This window comes from Dermacentor variabilis, chromosome 9 (assembly GCF_050947875.1).
Source record: "Dermacentor variabilis isolate Ectoservices chromosome 9, ASM5094787v1, whole genome shotgun sequence".
Classification (NCBI taxonomy): Eukaryota; Metazoa; Arthropoda; class Arachnida; order Ixodida; family Ixodidae; genus Dermacentor; species Dermacentor variabilis.
This window is the reverse complement of record NC_134576.1, coordinates 36,782,576-36,807,176: the sequence shown is the minus strand read 5'-3', so window position 1 is coordinate 36,807,176 and position 24,601 is coordinate 36,782,576. Positions and strand designations below refer to the sequence as shown.

The 24,601-nt window shown below is 47.7% G+C and overlaps 1 protein-coding gene and 1 pseudogene across 1 annotated transcript; one reads left to right on the top strand and one right to left on the bottom strand.

Moving 5' to 3' along the window:
- The first annotated feature begins 3,637 nt into the window (after nucleotides 1-3,637).
- LOC142558301 (uncharacterized) lies at nucleotides 3,638-16,275 on the top strand. Its single transcript, XM_075670450.1, has 2 exons — nucleotides 3,638-4,465; nucleotides 15,792-16,275. Exons 1-2 carry the CDS (start codon nucleotides 3,638-3,640, stop codon nucleotides 16,041-16,043), a joined length of 1,080 nt encoding a protein of 359 aa, XP_075526565.1. The 3' UTR covers nucleotides 16,044-16,275.
- A 796-nt stretch (nucleotides 16,276-17,071) lies between these two features.
- Nucleotides 17,072-21,353, bottom strand: LOC142558300 (uncharacterized; annotated as a pseudogene).
- Between the last annotated feature and the right edge of the window lie 3,248 nt (nucleotides 21,354-24,601).

The window sequence follows — 24,601 nt, the reverse complement described above, 5'->3', positions numbered from 1 at the left end:
TTGCTTCCGATGACTTACCATCTTGAAGCCGTCGCTGTCCACTTCCGCCATATCAGCCATTTCCTCGTCAGGGTCGACGATAGTTCAGTCGTCCCCACTGAGCGATGATGACGCACTGGACTGCTGATCGTCCCTGATGATTGGCAGCTCCACGCCTTGCGAGGCCATGGCCGCCTACGCCACGCTGGCTTCCTTCGGATGCCACTGTCCCTTCAAAGATGCCGGCGCCGGAGCAGCCGTACCCTTTCCATTCGGACAGTACCATCTTAAAGATGCGGCTGTCTTCCAAGGATATAAATAACTTACTTAGTGGATAGCAAAACCTATGGAAAAATTACAGAGCTGAGGTGACAACAGATCGAACAGCGTCGTCTTCCTCTTCGTCTTCCTATCGGTCACGCGCCCTGCAAATTCAGCTTGGACGAGCACGGTAGCTCGTTCACTAGCCCAGCTGTTGCAGCTTACCCTGGGTCCATTGATATTGTTGTTCTAATTGCATTTTGAATTTGGTATTTTCACTGTGTCCTTGTCCAATTTGTTGAACTTAATCTATCGACATGCCTCCTAAGGGCCGGTGAATATGTGCTCGGTGAGAAGGATACGGGTAATTTTACTGGGTGTGTTGGTTGTGACACCGCAGCGCTTGAGCAATTCCTTGCAGTTTTATTTCTGCCGCGTTCAGGTGGGCGGATATGTTCTCTGTAAAAGCACCTACGAGTTAGTGGCCAGGATCCAGAACGAAGATGCTAGCGAAATGGTCAACGGCATTCACATCCACACGGTATATTGCTTGGTATTGTGAAGATCTATTCATGAGCTGTTGCAGACGCTTATGCAAGGACAGCATGCTAAGCTAGATTACTCGTTCGTCGTAGGTTAATGTGGCGTTTTCTCGGTAGTGTATTCACACTTGCATGACTCAAATTGTTCTGGCCACCACTGAGACGAATCTACAGTGGGGAAGAGAAACAAGGATGCCGAGTCTATAACGAAATATGTATACGAATAAAACAAGCGATCACACACACAAACCAACTAAACAAGATGCCAAGGCTAACAAAGACGTTCATGGAGCTTCATATGGTCACACAAAACTAAATAATTATTTAAAACATTAGGGTCCGTTACCAGTCACAATTACTTCACGTATGCATTGTGATACAGCTGCAGGGCGTCGGTCGCCTGAGCATCAGTTGCTGCTCGCTTCGTTAGGATCAGCCGCAGTTTGGCCGAGCAATCACAGGAGGGTAGCGGTAGGAAATGCCTGCCTTCTGCACCATCTCACCAGGACCCGCGAACACTACAGGTTGGAAGTACGACCGAGGTCGGACCGTCGCTGAAGTCTTGAAGCTCGGGCAAGCAGCCCGCCAGTTTCGCTTCTCGGCCCGGCGCACCTGACATCTTCGGGTTCGGACCCCCAACCTGACAGCCTCGCTTCGTCAGCTCCGCACTCTCGAAGTCTTGAGGTTCGCACCCGCAGCCCCACAGCCCCGCTTCTTTTACGCCCCACACCGGGCTTCTTCCAGACAGGAAAAAAACCTGCCATTTTCTTTCTTCTCTTCTTCTCCTCCATCTTATCGAACTCGTGTGTCTTCCTGATTGGCTGTTGGCCGAGGTGCCGCGTCTTGCGAGCTCGCGCCGGATCCCACTATTGTTTCTCTTCTTTTAGAGTCACTGGCCGGCTACCACACGAGACATGCGCACATTAGTCTTCATACATGAGAATTGGACTGTGCATCGCACACTTATAGCGTGACGTCCCGAGAAAGTGAAGGCTGGATGTCAGCAAAGCGAACATGTACAGAGGTGATGTACTGTACATGGAACAATTATTGAGCCGGTACGAACCATGGTGTTGCGTCCAGAAAGGGGCAAGATGATCGATGGTTGCTTAAACGGCCGTGGAGGTGATGCGGGGGACGCAAGCTCTTCGTGGCAAGTGTTGTCGGCCATTTGAGGTCACCACTGAAGCCCAGAGGGCACAAATCCTTCTCTGGAAAAGGGCGGTCTCCATCATTGCTGCTGTAGATATAGATGTAGAGCCTAGAAGTTAGTGAAAGATAGTATAGCTGCTGATCGAGTGCGACTTCGCTTTTCTGGGCCCGAGCACTGAGCCCGAGGGCCCGAGCATTCCAAAGCAATAGTCGATCGGGATTGCGGAGATAGTAATATTTTCCGAAATTGCAAAGTTTCATCCTATGGTGTTCCAGCGTACGATGATCCGGTGATAATTCTTTTGAAGCAAGATGTCGTTCATCTCTTTCTGAGACTGTCGATATTTCTTGCATAGGTATTTTTACTTGTAAGCAAGAATTCAGCCCCTTTTCTAAACACCACAGAAGTATATAATATAAAAATATTGATATGTAGGAATGACCCTATGAATTGTCATCTCTATCAATTTAAACTGTGTCACTGGCAGCCGCACACTTCGAGTGTGGTTTACATCGTCATGCGAGCCACTGCATTTTCATTAGCTTGGAGTAGCACCTAAATACAACTGAACGGCAGCTAACTGCAGGTCTAGTCTGTTCTGGAACCATGTTCTCCCTCTATCCTGCTATTCCGATGATTCTGATTCTCATTAGGAATTTGTAATTTCAATTGCCGACTTTCAAACTAAAGAAACGAGTTGTTTCGAAATTCCGTTTCACAAGCTTGAGCTTACCCTCTCTCTGCAAGTCATTCTCTTCCTCGGGGCCTCTTCGATGAAACACAGTGCTGTATGAAGGCTTGTATTGACATTTATATCTTTATCTGAGGCGTCAAATGAATACCATGTGAAGTTTTCAAAGGTTCCTCCTACTTTCTTTTGCTAAGATAATTTATTTGCCATATATGGGCACCACATATCTTAATGTTCCTAGTTCTGTGATCATTAGTTTTCGAGTCCCTAGTATTATATTAGAATAAATTTTGGAATTGCCTGATTATTGGCTAATCCATAGTAGAGGGTCAGCGCTACCTGTAAATGAACATTGCTAGAATATTTGATAACCAGTTGCGATTGGGGTGCTGCGCGTTTGAAGCTGTTTATAATGTTGAGTATACGCTTGTGTATATGCAGGGTGTTTCAGCTAATTTTAGCCAAAGCTTAAAAATATGCCGCTGCACTCTAAGACGACGCGACCAAATGTATCTCGCTCACTTTTCTATGTATTGTGTTACGATATTTTTGTATTTGGCCTAATTAGATAATTACTCAAGAACAATTAAGCAACTTCTGAAGCAACGAAGCTAGGAAAATAATTCCAACTAGAAAGTTGCCGAGCGGTTTGTAAAACGTCACGAATAAACTGTTTCTCTCTTTCTGGCTATTAGGTATAAGTGTTTTTCAGCTTACTGCGGACCCCAGCAAAATACAAAAAAAGAAGCACCACGCGATATGACCGCTTTGGTCTACTGAGTTGCTAGATTATCTTGAGGAAACAAGGACAGACACACGGTCATGATGCTGCCTGCTAAATATTTTTTTATGTCTCTCTAACAACTATGCAAACCCATGGTTTGTGATTATAAAGTTTATTTTGGTTGCCATATTACTCACTGAAACACATTTTAAACCACTTACATTCTGGCCGATCCGCCGTAGTGGGCAAGTGTCATTGTTTGGGAGGCAAGGACAAAAATGCCGGGAATGGATGACGAGACGCGAACGCTCACAAGAGCCATCCCGAGAACGCCAACAGTGGCTTCGCAAACAAGGTCGGATGAGGTCACTCGTGCAGAGATTCAAGACAGCCGGCACTCAGATGGCGCCGCCGTGACGGTCAGCGTTGTTCCCGCACAACGCGAAAGGGAGACATCACGCCTCGGATCACCGTGGCTGACCCTGGCATATCGCTGTGTCGGCACGCTGTCCATGCTCGGCCTCACGCTCTTTCTTCTGGGCGCGACCATGGTGTGGTCCACGCGCGAGGCCACGAAGAAATCATTTCCGCGTCTGGACAACATCCAGGCCGTCTTCCGTCCCGACGAGCTCTCGCGCAACGTCTTCGTTAGTGTCGAGACGACGTTGACGCCGGCTCCGCTAAGTCGCCGAGCGCGCAGAGATCCGGTCTTCGGCGAGACACAACCAGCGGTCATAACCACTGCGATGACGACTGAGATGACCACGACAGAGGAACCAGCGTGCCAGCTGAACACTGATGTTTTCTTTTGCCGTAGGGCGGTGCACGGGTGGTACTACAGGGACCAGACGTGCCGCTCAACGGCGCACGATGAGTACGCAGTATGCCCCAAGTTCGTCGGCCAGCTCGCCACCGAGCGCGAGTGTCGATCCCGGTGCTTCCTCTTCCAAAAGAAGAACTGCGCTGGGTTTCAGACGACGCTACGTCCGTGTTCGAGCAAAGACCTGTCCCGCACTTGGTACTTCTTGAACGCGACCTCCGGATACTGCGTCGAGTGGGACTACCCCGAAGGTGCCTGCCCCAATGTGACTGCAGGATGGGGCTACAAAACCAAGGTGAGTAGCATCAGTAAGTAACAGCCTTTCGGTTGCCAAATCCAATGCGCAGCATTGTGGGGTGCAGTTAGGCTTGCGCAGGACAAAACGAAAAAATATATATTGACCTACCTATTCTCATGCAAGGAGAAATAGAAGACATAAAAAACTATTGGAGAGATCGCGAGGATGCTTTCTTCGCTATACGTACATTGAGCGCGGGGACACTAGATTTACGACTAGTCGCCGCAGTGTGTTGTTTATTTACCTAAAACTGGTTAAGCAAATTCTTATTGCTGTATTTCACGCGAATAATGTATCGGACAGTATTGCCGGATGGCGCTGCCGCAGGCGACAGCAATTTGCGTAATTTTATAAACGCCATTTGTTGTTACGATAATCGTAATGAAAACCGATCTGCCGCTTTCATTCGAAATATGACGAGCGTACAGCGCCTGAAGCGCTGCCCACGTGAAGATTCCTGCTGCGTATCCTCTGTCTGCCGCTGCCGTTGTATCTCGAAGCTCGTCCGTCGGCGTCCGACTGTCGCCATCGCTATGCTAACCCAGTAAGTGTCTAGAGATGCAAGGGCCGGGAAAGAAACGTGGCAAAAAAGGAGAAACGCTTCTCTTTCATGCTTCTCAGCAGAGAAGGGCAACAGTATGGGAGACGCTTAAAGCCCGGAATACATGGAGCGAATAACCGGCGTCCGAGCGACGAACTTCCTCGGGCGGCGAACGCCCGACGGCCGGCGTCCAAAAATGTGACGGCCGCCGCCGACCTGTCTGTCCAAATATTTTCGTCGGGCCGCCGGAAGCGTCGAGCGCGCAGCGGCGTACGACAGCCAATCGGGAGGCGCCAGTTCCGGTCGCTAGGCATGCTGGTCTTTCGCGCGCGGCCTTTTCTCGTCTTCTGCATCCACGTTGGTGTCTGCGCTAGTGTTGGTGTATTTTTCAGTTATAAAAGCGGTATATGTCACCTTAAAAAGCGCTTATATTTGTTTCATCGTTTACCACAGCGCGTATGCTAAGTCTGATAACACTGGCACCAACACGGCGAACTCGCGGCGGCGTCCGCCCGCTGTTCGCCTCATGTATTGCTATGCAGCGCATCTTCGACGTCTTGCCGCCGCGCCCCTGTTCACCGCGCCGCGTTCGCCGTGACAATTCGCTCCATGTAAGCCCGCGCTTAAGCTTTGCCTTAAGCAGTGTAACGCGACAGCATTCAAAGATACCTGACTGCTTCTTACGCCTCCCGGCAACTGCAGCGCATGTAACCGTAATGTTTACCGGCAAGCGCTCAAGGTGAACGCCATGCGCGCTGGTGGGCTCTCTGGTATCTCTTGCATGGGCCGCGATGAATGGATGGATGATGTTATGAGCGTCTCCTTTGAAACAGGGTGGTGGGTTACGCTACCAAGCTCTTGCTAATATACTGCCTAATGTGCTATTCAGCTTAAAGAAGAAAAGAAAAAAAATCCCCAAGATGAATTCTCATAAGCAAATATTCTGACCCCCTAATGTGAACTTGGTTTTTGTACGTCTAAGTTTTGTTTGTGTCTCTACTTTTCTTCCAACAATCATCCAATCGCCGTATAATAATGTCTACTGCGGATATGTTTACTTTTCCCCTGCTCTTGCTGAATCCAAGGGCTTCAAGCATGGCAGTGGTGCCTCAATCGACAGCTGGACAGATATCATCACGTTCTAATAAAACGTGCTCCGTCATTTCTCTAGCTTTACCGCAGCAAGCACGTGCTTCTTCTTATATCTCGCTTTATAGGCGCGTGTTCTAAGGCATCCTGATCTTGCTTCAAAAAGTAATGACTATCCCTTTGAGTTATCGTAAATTGTTTCTTTCCTGATTTCGTTTTTTCCTCCTAAATAGTTGCTCATGGCAGGTTTCTTTTCCATTGCGGCCACCCATGAGATTATTTCAGCCTCTCTGACTTTCCGCTTGACTTTCTTTTTTGCTGTGTTGCTCATCCTACAGGCCGCATGCTTGCTGGTAAGTTTCCTAGTTCTTTTCATCCATGTGAATAAATATTTTCCCTCTACAAATACCTCAACAGTCCCCAGCCTATTTACTTTCTTCCATATACCTCAGTCGTTCCACATAATGAATTTTACTGTGAGCTTCCCTCACTTCAAAACTTCTCCAGCCCATATCACCCTGCACAGCTTCATTTGTAGTCTTCCCGTGAGCACGCAATGCGAGGCGTCTGTCTGACCTTTGGTTCCCATCAAGTCCAGATTTTACCAATTATTTCAAGCAAACAACCGAATTTCGAAATATAGGTCCTGTAACGCCAAAACCTTTCCAAATCCTCAGTAGCACCTCATATCTATTGTGTCCCCATAGCACTCTGTGTTTCATTATGGCTGCATTTCTCTTCCCCTTTACTGTTTTTGTTTTTTCCCGTGTTTTCATACATCTATTACCCTTCGTTTATCCGTATACCAAAGATATCTATATTCTTTTAACCTAGGAATTTCCCGGCCCTTTATTGCCACTGTCTGTTTACTGTTTTCCTTGAATACCATAACACCTGATTTTGTAACGCTGCATTTCATACCTAAATTCACGCCTTCCTGTCCACAGATATTAGCTAGGTGTTGCAAATGACTGATTGTTAGCTAGCAACAACACAATGTCGTCCGCATAAAATAAACCTGGAAGCTGCTGCTCTACTACTGTACCCGCCTGTTTGTATGAGACAATAAACCCGATATTGCTTCCTTTTAGCGCCCTCTCCATCCTCAACATGTCTATCATAAGCAGCAGTAGGGATAAGGCACATCCCTACCTCAGCCCCTTGTTGATATCAACTTTCATCTCGCTCCTCATACCTTCCCATTCAACGCAAACGGTATTTTCTAAGTAAATCTCCATCAAAAGCTGTATACAATCGTCGCCTAAGCCTTCCTCTTCAAGAATATGCGACAAAGTGTAGCGGTCGACTTTGTCATACGCTCCTGTAATGTCTAAACAGGCCACATATAACAGCCTGCTTCCTACTCTTGATATTTGAATACACTGAGTAAGAATAAATAAGTTATCACCCAAATACCTACCTATTCTGAAGCCATTCTGAAGTTTTCCCAAAGTGCCATTATTCTCTGCACATGCTTGCAACAATAATTTGATTGCCTGCACTCCTAACCTGCATATTATCGATGTAATGGTCAACGGTCTATACGAGTGAATTCTATCTTTCTGCCCATTAAATTCATAAATTTAATTCACTCTACTTTGTCGCCAACGGTCGAGCATTCATGTATATTTTAAGGTTTTTTGCACTTCTTTCACCAGAGCTCCCTTACTTTTTGGTCCTAGTTCAATAATCAGCCTAACGGAAACCTTGTCTAGCCCTGTGGCTATGTGCTTCCGCTTTCTTCCAGTTGAAATTTGTCAGTCCCAGCTCCGTTTTCACCTTTTTCTCTTTCATGCTCTTTTTTCTTCGAAAACAACCTCGTCATTGCCTTGGAAAGATTCGGCTGTTATTTTTCGGATGTAATTTCATGCCGCTTGTCACTCCAGTTTGTCTAGAATATGTTATCTTCGTCTAGGAGGTGTTGTTGGCTTCCTGCCTAATAATTTTATGTGGTTCCAAAATATTCTAGATGTAGCATTCTTTTTCTCCCTTATTACTGACAATGAACGTTAACTTTCACCTTTTATCTTTGCTTGCACCAGTATTTGAACCATACATTTTTTCTCCTGGTATATTTCTTATTTACTGGCTATTCATCCTGCGGCAACTGCGCATTCTTTCCCTGCCTGTGCTCTCGGGATTCTTTCTGTCATTCGGCGATCGCTTCTCGTATCTCCCTGTTCCACCAGCTTTTCGGTTTCTTTGTTCCTTTCCAACGAACATGTTACTTCTCTTCCCGTATTTATTTCGTTATTACACTTAGAAACTCACTATATAGTGAGTCTTTACTTGGCCCACTCTTTACTTGGCCATTTGCAAAGTTCTTCTTCGACTCTTGTGAATATGGTTTTTTGTTCAGCGGTCAGATTTTGACTGGCCATTTTGCACTCCTTGCTCTCTTTCCCAACCAAATATCCCATCTTCAAAATCATGCGTTTGTGGTCACTCCCTAGGCTGCTATACCCTTCCTGACCATTTCTCTCAACTTATCATGAATTCCTTCTGTCATCAGACAGTAATCAATGGTCGATTGCCGGTTTCCTACTACCCACGTGATCTGCCCTTCACACATTGCCCTGTATTCACGAAAACGAGATTACGTTGCTCACAAAGATCTAGCATTGACTTCCCCTTGCTGTCGGTATAGCCATCTAGATACTGTATGTGGGCAGTCATGTCTCCTAATAGGATAATTTTGGCATCATTCCCGAAACCCGTAATATCAGCACTTAGCCATTCCCCTAACTCTTGATTCTTCTCTGTGCAATTATTTCTGGTCCAGAAATATGTTATGCGCAGCGAAGTTTTGTTTCCACTCATTGTAACTGATAACGAACGATGCCCTTGACATTTTGAATTTACTCTTTTCCATTTGGCTCCCTGATGGATGAGCATTTCGACTCCCCCTCCCATTCTTCCCGACTTAGTTCTGTTGTTCTCTTCCCAAACACAATTCCCAGTTACTGGCAGCTCTTCTGAGTGTCTGAGGTGCGTTTCTGTAACAGCATACACCCCTATTTGTTCTATATTTAACTGCTCCTTGATCTATGCTCACTTTTTCCTTCTTCTGCCGCCCTGCGCGTTTATGTAGCCTATTGCATATTGCATTGCTATTGCATATTGCATTGCATATATTGCATGGTGAGCTCTCTTCCTTGTTTTCCTCCTTTTTCTGTTATTGACGGTGATGCTATTCTGAGGTTTCCATAGGGGACCTTCTTCATTACTACCTAATTTGGCCTCCTGAGCAACCGTGGGCCACCATAAAAAAGCAACAGTGCGACCAGCATGTCGCCAGCCCACTTGTCTTCCAAGCCTGTAATTGAAGTGGATGCAGTCTCGTTCAAAACCACCACACCTTCTCACTTGCCTGTTTTTTCTACAACCTCGAAATGATTTTCTCCGCTTTGTTTCCATATCGCCTCATCAGCAGCCACTACGGCTCTTTGTAAGTGAGTATTACGTACAGGCACCTCCAGCACCGTGCATACCACGACCTGCAACTGAAGGGACAGCTCGCGCAAGTCGTCTACCCCCTTCCCCAAGTGCTGGGCTAGTCCTGCCACTTTCCTGCTTTATTTAGCACACCTGCTCAAGGTTGCACACGTGGGCATTTTGCGTGAGCTTTGCTTTTGCTCGCTCCATGACAGAACCCAGTGTCCGCCCTGGAAATATTCCTACCGCCACCACTCTTTTATCGCCTTTCACACTCTCCACAATTGCTTCTGAGCACCTTTTCATGCTTGAGTCACCGGCGATAATCACCATTTCACTCTCTCCCACCTCTCTCTGCTTCCCTTTGTCCTTTTCCGCGTGATTCGGACTTGACAAAGCGCATTGACTCCTGCACTCCTGCACCCCCTACCCACGTTTCACCCATTCCATGTGCTTTGCATACACTCCCTTTCCTCTCACGTCGGGACCATACCCATTGTTACGACCATACCCCATTGTCCCATTGTCGACCATCATTGTCACAACCATTCTCCATCGCAATGGCGGCGCTGTTCAACGTTTCTTGGGCTGCTTGAACTCGTTTTCCCCATACCTTCTGTGCATGACGCTCTATATTTAGCTCATTTTTGAACTCTTCGACCTATTTGACAAGCTCATCGTGCAAAGCCTCTAGTTTTTCAGCCCAGCATCGACATCACACTGTGGGTCGATTGGCTCGATTCCCTCTCCATTTTCATCCGTCCCCTCGTCTGCCTTGAGGGACCCTCCGCACTCTCCACGCTTTCCCGGCTTTCTTGCCAAGTATTTCACGGCTTATTATAATGCAAATAGCGAAGGTTTCAGAGCACGTGCCTTCTGCAAAAGCCAATGCGCACAGAACCTAAATTTTTATAATGCCGCAAAGTAATTCTTATCAATGTTTTAAAAGCAATCAATGCAGCACAGACTTATGGCATGACACGTGTTCGCACGCGTTCAACCTTGCGGCCACGCTCTCACTTTCCTACCAAAGCACACACAGTGAAACCACTAATAGCTATCGGTCTCACCACTTCCAAGCTACTATTTAAAGGCTATAAAGACGACATCCCACATGGTTGCACGTGTTGAAGCGCGAGACGCGAAAGGACGCTCTATCTTGCAAAACCAAGTATACACGAAACACACCTGTGCACACAAAAAGAGAGAAAAAAAGAAAGCTGCCCAGTTATTATTTTCAGCCTGAAAAATCTGCAAATCAAAAACAGAACCAAGCTCAAAGCGTGCACAAAGCAGCTTGATTTGTCGCCGCCACGGAGCTCTGGAAAAACACGTCCATTCGCCACAAAATCTCGCACAGACCAACCGACGCGGCGCAGGCGAGCGCCATCTGGAAGTGTTTCAAGGAAGCGGGCGCACCGCTCCATGGTCTTTGCGCTATTTACGCACCGGCGTGCGCAAATGACGGACGCCGTCTACAGTCTATGCATTGTAGAATGCAGGAAAAGCGGTTTGTTTGAGTTTTCGCGTAATAGAATTATGTTTTCTCGTATATTCAAATTATAATCCGAGAGCTATCATGGCTGTAGATTGTGTGTAAGTCGTAGTGTGCAATCTTTCCACTTATTTTAAATTGAGAAGTTCAATTAGTTTAGTAAATTCCCTGCCTCACATGGAAGGCCTGGGGATGCGTGGTTCGAAAATATTTTTGCCGGAACGACGTGTCACACCGGACGCAGAGCGCCGACGCATACTGGATTTTCTGTGGTGCGGGCTCCTTGACGCTATCGCTTTAAAATAAACACTCATTGGAATTTCTGCATAGAGTTATACTTGCGATTATCTGCCTGCGCAGCATACAAATGTCGAAGCGGAGATTAGAACGATGATGAAAGTTCTTAAATTGAAGTCATTTATGCCTTCACTTTCATTGTGGAAACGCCGCGTAGCTTTCAAACGCCGCGCAATATGGGACGCCTTCTGGGTTTGGGTCCAGCACTGGCGTTTGGGGTACTGCGAAGCACGTGTAACCGTCAACATGGCGGTAAAACTTTGGAACTAGCTCAGTCACGGAAGCCCGTGGCGTCTTGTTTGCTGCACTTACCTGCGCCATCCACCACTTGTGAACGAAGCTGGTTTTTGTTTGGAAATGGTCGAGGCGAGCTTCTTAACAGGCTCACAAGTAAACGTGTCCGAGGACGAGGATGTCCAGCGAGAGCCACTCGAAACTGAGCGACCTCTGCCTCTTTTATCAAATGAGAAATCTCGCATGGAAGAGAAAAGATGTTCATTCCACTGTCTTTGCGTTCTCTGCGTAATGATCACCTGTATGAAAGAGCAAGTGTTATTTATTGCTGGAAAAATAAATATAGGCTATTTTTTACTGGCGCGTCACTTTTTCTGAATATTTCTAAAACATCCTGACGAAAGAACAGCAAAAAGAAACGATTTATTTTGCTCGGGCTCAATATTTACGAAAACTGTAATGGACAGGGAACGGTAAGAAGCGCATTAAAGAAAGGCATGGCTTATGTTTGTGTTAGCACCAAACAAAGAATGTACTGGATGAAGAAAAAGAAGCAGCAGGAAATTGCTCGCTGAATAAGCCGATGAGCATACATTGGTATGCAACTTGAGAAATACTGATACTGAAACGTCCAAAAATTTACAACAACAAATAGATTGCATCGTCGTGACGACACATCAGAAGTCGCCGGTGGCGTCGAAGTGCCTAGTTGTAACGAAATTATTTTTGACCACTTCTGATAGCCTCCACACGGCAATGGCTGCTAGTGTACTGTCAAATGCTCATATTCTCCCGCCTGAAGCTCACGGCATGGTGTGAAAACGCGCTCGCAGCGAAAGCGAAACATTGTCCGCGGACGTGCATGAGGACGCGAACTTGGTCGCTACGAACCCGTGCGATCGCTCGATTGAGGCTTCATTCTGTTATGCTACATTTGGCTTTACGGGCAGTGCACAATAAAAATATATTTTTATTTCAGCCATTTCCTGGCTACCTTTCACGCGCCAAACCGGTTAGGCGGACTAAAGAGGGCATCTGTAAACCATCCCGTGCTTTCTGTTGGCCCAAAGTTATTATTTTGACAGTAAAGAACTTCCTTCGTTTCGGAAGTACTTACAGAAATGTCCAGGCGGGCTCCCGCGTGGTGTTATTATTACGCTCCGACAGCCAAACCTATGAGGAGCGCGCCGCGTTATCACTCGTAGTTCGTAAGCGCTGCGCTTCCGACAGATGGCGAGCCCGTAAGTCCTAGCCGCCAACATTATAAACGACTGCTTTCAGTTATGCTGTACACTATAATAATGATCATAATGAAGCAATCCAGAAATCCAAAGAAAAGAAGGGGAAGGCGGGAGATGGACATACAAGACGATGAGCAAGACGAGAACAAGGTAAAAGTGGGAGCCAACGTTCCGATTTAGGTGCACGTTAAAAACACCATGTGGCCGAAATTTCGGGAGCCCCCCATTACGGCGTCTGTCATAATGAGATTGCGGTTCTGGACCGTAAAACCCCATAATTTATTCTTTTTGTTTTCTTTGATCACACCCGCCGTGGTTGCTCAGTGGCTATGGTGTTGGGCTGCTGAGCACGAGGTCGCGGGATCGAAACCGGGCTACGGCGGCCGCATTTCGATGGGGGCGAAAGGCGAAAACACCCGTGTACTTAGATTTACGAGCCCGTTAAAGAACCCCAGGTGGTCTAAATTTCCTGAGTCCCCCACTACGGCGTGCCTCATAATCAGAAAGTGGTTTTGGCGCGTAAAACCCCATAATTTAATTTTTTTTCTTTGATTATTGTCCCTGATCGATATTTTATCAGCAAGAAATGCGTGTAAAATGACACGATATTGGCACGTGTACTTGTTTGTCTCTATCGGGCGACACGTTTTACCGCCTAACAAATGCTATCGCACAGCGCAGGATGCGCCTGCATGTATCGGAAGTTTCTGGAATGTTATCGATGCTTCTATCCGCTGTCTCTGACCGAACCTTATGTAATCTGATCGCATGTGTGCGCGCCGCGAATAATGTGGGACTTTGTGGAACGCACGCGGGTCCCAGCGATTACTCTGGAACATTCGAGGACTGATGTATAAAAGCCGACGCGCTTGACCCGCTGGTCAGATTTTCGACAATTGCCAACTGTGTTCGCCGCTATCGTTGTGCTATAAGTGTAGCCTGTCTTGTGGGCACAGGTTCGCCCGATAAAAGTCAGTTTTGTCGTTCACAGTATTGCTACTGTGTTCTTCAACGTCACCACCACGTGACAATACCAATGTTCTTACGTAGCTTAAGGTTGCGGCTAGACGGCTTCGTTGGCAAAAGTTACGTGTTATATTCAGAAAACGGTGTTAAAAAAGCAGTTCACCTGGCTACAAGTACACTTGGTACCCACCTACAAGGCTCGCGGGCACAGCAAGTAACGCCATAAAAAATTGTACTGCAGAGACTTTCTGCGAGAAAAACTGGCGTCCGCTGAACGAACACGCGCTCGCTATCAGACGACGCACAGCAAACCTGAAGACGTCATGCTGTATAACCCATGGCTCAACTATGTATACGTAGTAAAAAGGTGTCAATATAAATTTGCAGCTAAAATAAAGCGCCATTATAAGAGAGCACGCGCGCAATCGCTGTCAGCGTCCGCAGCAAAATTACGTTGACTATGCCGCGAAGCGCACCTCCGCCCCAGTCCAGTCCATTCGCCGCGCCCTCGCAAAATTTTTCCATACGCGGTGCCTCAGCGAGATAGCGCCGTCCGATCCACTGGACTGTTGTTTAGTACACTCTGGTCGCCAGAAAAAAAAAACCATTCACACCAGCGGCACCCGCCACGCCAACTGGCGGCGAGCCGCTGCTGCAGTCATGTGACATCATGAAAATCTCGCCTCCTCTCTGTAGGTGCGAGATGTCGCTTGCTTTTGCTACTGTCTACTGATAGGTCGGCGCCGCCGTTTAAGATATTTGTCCTTCGTTCTTAATGTATGTCTTGTCTTATGAAGGTGACGACGTCGTTGCCACTGATTTATTTATTTATTTACAGAATACTGCATGCCCGATAGAGGGCTCAAGGAGGAAGGGCAAAAATGCATAAAAATATATCCAAGCAACGCGTACAAATATTAGTATATAACAATATCATACACCTAGCAACAAAGAAGAGTAATAATTGTAAAGGCAGAAAAATGACAAGAAAAAAGACACGAACCGTACAAATATTGGCAAATAGCAACAACGAGTGCAGGGCAATGAAGCGTAACAACACAATGATATATAAAGTTGTTCACGCACTTGAAACACGACCAAATCATGTTGGTATGCTCCCATCTGTAGCGGCGTCGCCGCGTTCCAAAGTCAAAGAAAATGGGGTACAGGGTGTCGCCTCCGCGTCCTTGTATTCAGGGTCCGTCTTGTCGTACAGAATCGGATATATCCAAAAACCTTTCCCTCAAGACGTCTCGGTTTAGACTAATCATTGCCAAACTATGATAATGGAAACAAGCGTGAACGAGACCAAACCGAGCGAAACAGACAAGCGTGAGCGAGCGTTGACGCGAGCGGGCGATATTACGAAAAGAGTGGTCCGGCTCAGCGAAGATACGACACGTGTCGAGTGGTCGGGTGGGACCGCATGATATCAGTTTCCCGCGCGCAAGTCTCTAAAGGAGCCGCTCTCATTGGTATCCGCCGTTCGCGGCTCACTTCTTTCATATCCCGCTCTGCGTTCGCTCTTTCGTGCTTTGCTGTTGCTTTAGTTCGCTCAGTTACGCCGACGCTGACGTTCGCCGCGGGAGCGGGCGTCTGAGAGCTGCGCTCTAAAATTAGTAATCGACCGAAAGATAACAAAAACTACTCTCAGGTGATGCACCATTTTACCTCTCAGAAACGTCTTCAACTGCGGTAGCTCCGCACATGTTGAAGGCCATTAAAACTGTCTTCTTCTTTAACATTTCACGCATATCTTGCTAGCAATGAGGAAGGTGGGTGTTCCATGTTCTAACGGGACTATTTTACACTGGCATTCTTTCGGTATATGTTCATGAAAAGAAATTCACATGGCATTTACCTCCCATAAGTGAAACGTAAAGTGTATTAAGCAGAAAATTAGGCACATTCGATAATTATGCTTAAATAAGATCTAACCAATAATGGCACTGTTGCTAGCATTGCTGATAGTGCACACGGGTATGGGGAAACAGCATTACAGACACTTAATTTTTTAACTTGCAGACGGACTGCGAAAGAGAGTGCACAACCGCGAGCGTAGGCCATAAACCGCAGTGCGAGCGGCCCTCGGCGTTGATGGCGTGCTCGGCCGACCTCATGAAGCATGCGTACTTCTACAGCGAGCTACTTGGTTCAACCGGCGACTGCTACCGTGCAGACATGTCCACGCTCACCGGTCATCGTTGTGTCGACCCGGCTGCACTGTTCCCCACCGAAGAGGATTGCGTCAGCAAATGCGTCAGGCAGTCAAGCTGACATGTCTCCAAACGGGCCTTCAACGGAAGGAACTGTTTAGCATACAGGCTTAATATCCCCAAGAAATGTTAAGCTTGCTCGGCATAACTACGTGTGATCCCAATGATTCAACTGTCACTGCTGCACGAATGACTGTCGGATATTATATAGGAATAAATTAGCTGTTAGGTATTCGAACTAATTCTTTTATTCAATCTAAACCGCAGCTGCATGCTTCCATGACTCTTTCTGATTAAATTGAACCCAGTCTTTAACGAAAGTACTATTTCACTTCCGGCTTAGGGTTGTTCAACGCGTTGTGCACCTGGTCCACTGTTTAGAATCCAAGATCTGGCGGAATCCCGTCTGGTCAGCGAAGATCATTGTCAAGGAAACGCATGACGCCGACAAAGAAAAAAATAAAGCAAACGTCGCTTGGGCTCCAGTTCGGGAGCCTTCGTCACAATGATAGCTAACTTCGAAGTACACTCATCTGAGCACGTGTTATCACGTGTAGCAGGCATCAAAACTACTGATACTGGCAGCACATACCCACCCGTATATGCACGATGCCGGCAGCACATATTTACAGGTACTTCAATACTTGAATGAGTGCACTGCACAGTTGGCTCTCATTGTGAACAAGGCTCACGTACAAGAGCCGTAACGTCTTTTGCTTGAATATACTTCACTTTGGTCGGAGCCGCGTGTTTTATTTACTATGTTTCACCTTTGTTTACTGTATTATATGGGTTTTAAAAAAATTATTTCCTTACCTAGTTTTATTCATGAAGTCGTCATAATTATGTACACGACTTGCTGAGGTACGCTTGTCTATTGTCTTGTATTTAATTTTGGACACGCTCTGCATGCAGATGATGTTTTCCTTTTGATTTCAAAAGTCCCTGAAATGATCCTTGTCGTACGTTTAGACAGAAAAGGCCGCCTCGAGAACACAGCCCGACAAATCCAGGGCCTACTCAGGCGAATCACGGATAAGAAGCATAGACTAAAGCAAAGGGAGGCACGCAGACTCATCCATGCCTTTTTCATCGGTCGAATAACCTACGCCTGCCCTTTTCTGCAGCTGCGCAGAGCGCACCTTAACAAAATCAACAGGATGATCCGCTACGTTTATAGAATAGCAGCTGGATTCCACACGTGGGCCAGTAATAACAAGTTACTCAGTGTGGGCTACACAAAATACTGTTGTCGACATCATTCATGCTCAGCTTTCAGCACAGTGGTGGAGGCTTATAGGAACACAGCATGGACACGACGTCCTTAAGGTGCTAAACTTTCCACCAAGCACTGGTATCACTCTCCGGGCCAGAATACCACTCGAAATCAGAGACAAGATTGTTATCCCACCGCTCCCAACGAATATGGGTGAACAAAACAAGGACATGCGTCAAGCAGACGCAGAATCTCTTTGACGCACCCTGACAGGCAAGCCAGCCGCATTCATGGATGCAGCACCCACACACTGTGGTAATCATGCAAGTGCTGATGGTCAGGGCGCATTCCTCCACACAGGGACCATCGGAGCGCAAATCATACTAGAGGTTGCCATCGCTCAAGGCACCAACATCGCTAGCACATGCTGTATAGTATCGGATTCAATGACGGCCATTAAAAATAGCCTAGAAAACTACGAGAGCAAGAGACCATCAGACTTCTCTGGGTCCCAGGCCACGAAGAAAAATTCGTCCTGGTCCGGGACCAGGACAAATTTTTCAACTCCGAGGCATTTCTTTCGAGGAAACCGTATGGGTTTCCTTTGTAGCAATTGCTACGGACGGGCGGATGTATTACTTTCCCTTTATTAAGAAACGTATACGGCAACAACAAAATGAGGCGGGCATATTTTCGAGTAAGCTCAAGCATATACCTAGTGTTTCATGATCTACGTACACGCAACGCTACCTCGCCGTTTCACAACACTTCCACTCAAAGCATCTTACTGTTTGCGTCGCGAGCAGACGCAAAGAAGTGTACGTCTTTCACCTTCGACAAGCAACAACCACAGCACCTTTATTATCAGGAAGCAGCGGCTTTTATAGACCGCATCGCGAGTGCCACAGCGGCGCTGTAACTGCTGACGCTGCCTACGCTGGCGAGCTATCTTATCACACATCGTCCTCTCTTGTTCTTGTTTTTTCTTTGAATGAAGCCACTTTTGTTACGAAGCTTGAAATCGTTCTGGAGGAACCACACACCTTCCGCTTCGTGTGTGATTGTGACAGGGATCGTTACACTGTTGCGCGCTACTTCTTTCATCATTGCCTATTTCTGGTGATTCCGCTGTCAGCTGCGTTGTTCCTCGGCTGTCTTCTAAACTAGTCGGAGGCAGCGGGACGAGGTGAGTGTGATTTCTGCGTAGAGAAGTTTCCCCGGAGTCGACCCAGTACGATCTGGGCTCGTCATTGCTTCCTCGAACGACTCCTTCTCTTTGGAGGTCTACGATCTATACGTCTGTTCCTTCGGACAGCTCGGGCAGACCGCGCACTCCGTGGCGTTGGTCGTAGTCTCTCTTCTGTCGCTGATGATGTGGCCTCTCCAAAGCTGCCAGTTCTTGGAAGTCTGGTGTCCGAGGCGGGAGGCTTTCGCTGGACGTGGGCAGGGTCGTGCGCAGTCGTCTCCCCATGAGCAGCTCGGCGGGGCTGTATTCGTTTTTCAGTCGGCTTGTCCTGTAGGCCAGAAGAGTGTTATTAGCGTCAGCAGTTTCCTTTAAGGAGCCCTTGATAAGTTTTACGGCGGACTCTGCCATTCCGTTGCTCTGATCGTAATGAGGGCTAGACGTCACGTGTTGAAAGTTGTACTCTGATGCAAACTTTGAAAATTCTGCGCCGAAGGCTCTTGAGAATTGTGGCCCGTTATCAGAAACAACTACTTCCGTAATCCCATGTCTGGCGAAAATGGATTTACAGCGCTTTATTACAGCTTATAAAGTCAGGTTATTCAGCGGTACGAGCTCCGGGTGTCGTGAAAAATAATCCGTGATCAGCCACCATTTTTCCTCAAGAAAGAATAAATCCATCGCAATGCGTTGCCATGGCCTATCTGGAAACTTAGTCTGTTGCAGACACACCTTTCGGTTCGTGCTCTGCTTGAGGCAGCTGTGGCAGTTCTTAACAAGTCGCTCAATGTCCGCGCCGATACTTGGCCACCAAACTGAGCTCTTGGAACGTGCCCGGCACTTGTCAATGCCTAAGTGTCCCTCGTGAATTATTTTAAGGACGTGCTGCCCTGGTGTCGATGGGATCCCTATACGAGAGCCCCACATGAGCAGGTTTTCAATAAGAGCAATGCTTTGCGTCACATTCCAGTAAGGCTTCAGGTCAAACCCAACGCCTCGACGGTTTGGCCAGCCTTTTGTACAAAGGTTGATAAGAGCTTGACATACCGGGTGTTGCTCTTGCTCCTGGGCGACAAGCTGTAAACTCGGCGCTGTTACCGGCACTGACGAAGTCACCAATCGCAGATAGCCCTGGATCTCGTCCTCCAGTTCCAGGGATTCCGTTTGTGGAAGAGGTGACCGAGAACGCGCGTCCGCCACAGTCTAGTCCCGGCCTGGAACATACACAATGTCATACGTATAGCGCATCAGACACATGCGCATTCTTTGTAGCCTCGGTGTTAGTTCGTCAATTGCTTTTGACCCAAACAAAGATACGAGCGGTTTGTGATCTGTCTCGAGGCTAAAGCGCTTTCCTACGAGATAATCACGGAACTTTTCACTAGCCCACACGAGCGCAAGTCCTTTTTCAATTTGGGTATATCGCCGCTCGGTAGTTGTAAGAGTTCTGGAAGCAAAATAATAATAGAAACTTTATCGCAATGGAAAATATTTGTAGGAGGGGTGGTCGGAGCCTCTCAGTCCAGGGCCCCACTGGCCTCTGCCGCATGCCTGACCTGGCTAATTAAGGACTTTTGTCCTGCCAGGTCGGAGCGGGCGAGCTATGCCTCCCACTGCTCCATTGTGTTGCTGGTATTTGGCCTATGAGGGTGCTTAGTGCACTCCCAGTTTATGTGTATTAGGCTAGGTATGCCACCGCACCAAGGATAGTTGGCCCTATAACCAGTGGGATACATGGCGCTTAGCAATATTAAATGGGGGAATACCCCAGTCTGTATTTTACGCCAATCGGCGGTCTCTTCCCCGCTAAGTTGTGAGTGAGGCGGCGGGTATTTTCTGCGGACTCCGCGCTGATGAGCAAGGATGTCTTTGGCATTTAAATTGGTGGAATTTTGTGAGGGATAGTGCGGGTGGTTGGGCTTAGAAGAGGACGCCGTCATTGGGTTAGTAAACCCTCGAGCTAACGCATTAGCCTTTTCGTTCCCCTGTACCCCCACGTGGCCTGGGCACCAGAGTAGGCGATGGTGGTGGTTGAAGGGTTTGGGGATTATCGCGAGGCTAGCCGCAGTCACGTGCCCCTTGAGAAACATGCGACGTGTCTCCTGGGAGTCCGTGACCACGACCGAGTCCCTTTGCGAACGCTCCGCGTGAGCGAGTGCGATCGCCACTGCTAATATTTCAGCCGAGGTGGGTGATGCCGTCGTGGCCGACGCGTAATTTGCTGCTGGCTTATCGCATTCACGACTGCCAGGGCGTACCGTCTTTGGTAGCGCTGCCCGGTCGCTTCTGCATAGACAGCTGCGTCCGTGTAGTACGTATTGTACCTATGGTTACTAGAGTGCGCTGATTGAATGTGTTGTGTGCGTGCTTTGCGCCTTTCTTTGTTGTACTCGGGACGCATATTCCTTGAAATTGGGGCTACTGTAATTTTGGATCTCATCGAAGGAGGCAGAGGTACGGCCCGCTCTGTGAGATAAATGGGGTATGCTGGGATAATGAGTCTAGCCAATATTGCTCTACCAGTTTTTGTGAACCTGAGGCGTTCCCTCTGTCGCATCAGGGTGGCCTGCCTCAGTTTGTCGAAAGTATTGTGCACTTCCAAAGCTAACATGCGCTCCGTTGAAGTACACTTAGGCAGGCCTAGAGCAGCTGAAAGCATAAGAAATCACTTTGAATTGACCGTTTTTTTTTGCCTTTGGCGCAGAACAGCACTAAGACCGTATGATGAGGCGCCTGCTGTGAGCAGTTTTCATGTTTGAATCCTAGATTCCCAGAACAGGGTCCGATGAAAGAAGAGTCTTCCACTTCTTGAAGGCGGCTTCTTGCCCGGGACCCCACACAACATCCTGTCTTGAGCTCATCATGGAAGAAAGAGGCTGAAGGACTTCCGCCATGCGGGGCACAAAGCGGGCCAGATAATTTGTCATGCCCATCACGCGCCGTAACTCTGTCTTGGACGTCGGATGTGGCATTTCTGTCACCGCGTCAAGCTTTTGCTTATCGGGACGCACTGCGTTGTTCCCGATTGTATGTCCCAAAAATGAAATCTGCGTGACAATGAATTCTCGCTTATCTCTGTTGAAGGTAATGCCCGCTGTGCGGAGGCGGTCCATCCCTGCCCGAAGCCGTTCGTCATGCTGCGCCTGCGTGGCACCCCAACTAAGCACATCGTTCATGTGGCAGACGACTCCCTCCTGTCCTGAAAGAACCTTTCCCATTCGTCTTTGAATATGTTCGCGGGCCGAGGAAATTCCGGACGGAAGTCTGTTGAAATAAAATCGCCCGAACGGCGTGATAACAGTTGTGTATTCTTTGCTCCCTTCACTCAGCGGTATCTGCCAGTAACCCGAGTTCGCGTCGAGTTTCGAAAACGTTCTGGCTTCTCGTAGCATTCCGATGGTGTACTCGACGGCCGGCATGGTATGCCATTCTCGTTGAACGTATCTGTTGAGTTCCGTGAAGTCAACACAGATTCGAGCAGCACCCGAGGGTTTAAGAACGACAACCATAGGTGCGCACCATGTAGCAGGCTCGGTGACAGGAGAAATGACTCCTAGTGCTTGCATCCGCTCGAGCTCTTGTCTTGTTTTTTTTTTCAAAAAAAGGCGGGGGGATTCTACGTGGGGACGACAGTGCGAAAGGCTTTGCTTCCGGATTCAACTTGAGGTCATAATCTTCTTTGAAGGTCACCAGTCCCTTGGAACACTTGTGGAAAATCAGTTTCTGGGTCCAGTTTCTTCACTACGTTCATTTGTGGTAGTATGCAGAGCCTTCCTATCGCTGGTTTCCCAAGAAGAGGGGTTCGGAGGCCTTGAAGTACGTGCACGTCCTCGCGGCTGGTCGTGTCCGCAAACATCATATTCATGGCAGCCATACCAGATATGGCAAGGGATTTACCATCAGGTCCCTGAAGCCGGCGCTTTGCTGGTTGAAGTTTTATCGCGGGAAAGATGCGAGTGAAGAGCTCTGCCGGAATGACCGTTTCATCCGCGCCAGTATCTATTTTAAATATCACATTCGAGGATTCAACAAGAACGGGAACTTCCCACCTGTAAGCGGATGAATGGGATGCGACTCCGAGGAAGCCTGGTTCCTCGGTCGTGTTTTCGACGTTACCGACAGCTCTGGTTGATCGGCAAACCGCCTCGAAGTGTCCTCTTTTGTTGCACGTTCTGCAGACGGCATCTTTCGCTGGACAGGACGCTCGATTGTGCCTGTTTCTTCCGCACCAGCCGCAATGTCTGGGAACGTTATTTCCATTTTCAGGTGGAGGCGCGTTCTTCCCAACTTGTCGCGTACTCTTCTGGGACAGTATTTGGTGAACTCCCTGTTCTCGCACGCGGTGAATCTCTGCCTGCTGTTGGTTAACGGTCTCCTGCTGTCGTGCGACCAACAATGCTTTCTGTAGTTTTAGGTCCGGATCGAGTTCCAGAGCTGTCGAGATCTTACGGTCTTGGAGACCCACCACGAGAAGATATCGAATTAAATCCTCCCGCAGCTCCCCGTAGTCGCACGTGGAAGCAAGCGCGTGCAGTGCCGTAGCAAAATCCTCGACGGATTCGCCGTCTTGTTGCGTTCGGGTGTTAAACTTGACCCTTTCATAAATGATGTTCCGTCGAGGAACAAAGTAGGCCTCGTACTCTTGCAGTACGACCTCAAACTTCTGGTCGCTAGGCTTAAGCTTGAACGTTTTGAAGATATCCTCGGTTTGAGGTCCCATTAGATACACCAGTTCATCTACTTGACTCTTTTCTGGCTTTCCGTCTAGTCCAGATGCAGTTCGGAAGAGAAGAAATGGCTGTTTCCAGGGAGGCCAGTCGTTGGGTGTTGCGAAGCTGAAGGGCTCGGGTGGAGCAATTTGAAACAAAGCCATCTTACTTCGTCTTTCCTTGTAAGGTACCTATCGGGGTTTCCGGCGTCTGGCACTCTTTAGTGGGCTCGCGGCGTCCTTGTTTCAGGGCTAGTCTGACGTCCTAGAGCCGTGGTGCCTCAGATCGGCGGGCGTCACTTCTGACACCATGTTTGCGTCGCGAACAGACGCAAAGAAGAGTGCGTCTTTCACCTTCGACAAGCAACAACCAAAGAACCTTTATTATCAGGAAGCAGCGGATTTTATAGACCGCATCACGAGTGCCACAGTGGCGCTGTAACTGCTGACGCTGCCTACGCTGGAGAACTGCCTTATCACACACTTACTGCGCTGTCATTAGGCAGCTGAGAATGCGGCGACCACCAAGCAAGGCGCTTCTCGTGATGTACCACACTGAGTCGTCAAACATGTCAGCTTAACCCAGTACGTTCCTGCGTGAGCACTCAAGAAACACCTAGCGGCGAGCACAAGGCGGTCGTTGCCCTGACAAGCTGAATATGCACCAGTATACAGTATTTACTCAGATCCACGCCAACAGCACAGCGTTAAATAAAGAGACAGGTCAGTGGAAAGAAATATGTGTTTTTATGAGATAGGTAGCCCTAAATATCTAATCACATTTAAATAGACGCTGTCAAATTTTGCGTCACTAAATTTTTCGGCAAGGTTTCACATGACGTACCCCTGCTAAAATTAAAGAGCTATGGTATATGTTCATCTCATTCGTCATGGTTTCGTAGTTATCTAACATACCTTTGAAAAAAGGTCCCGTTCTTAGACTTCTGTCTTGGTATTTTGTCTCAACTTCGGATGCACCTCCCAAATCAAACCATGAGCCTCCCAAGTCTCCCAAATCTCCCAAATCAAACCTGTTGTTGGTATTTATCAATAATTCTAAATACTGTTGTTTGCTTATTATTAAAGATTGCATCGCAGAATTGCAGAAAGACACGATCTCAGTTGAGCTATGTTCTTCGATAAACAAGCTTCAAGTTAACTTGAACGAAACTTCAGATAAATGTTCTAGCAGGAAGATTTAAAGCACAAGGCACGAATATTGTCTTGCGTCTGGATCAACATAGCAGTTAAATCACATCCGGCAGTACGTCTCCAACACAAAATTGCTTGCTCTAGCTTCGGCAATGCCGTCGTGCAGCGCCATCGAAAACAGCTGGACCAGCCAATGATATTGGCTCATTTCCTGATCGCGAGAGCATTCTCAGCAATGTATAACTGATAACTTTGAGTCAAATATTGAACAACATATATGTCTTGCCACTAAAACAGACAGGAAAACATTTTGAACTTTGCGCTGCGCATAGCGGCGCCTGCTGCGCAAGAGCCCCGAGA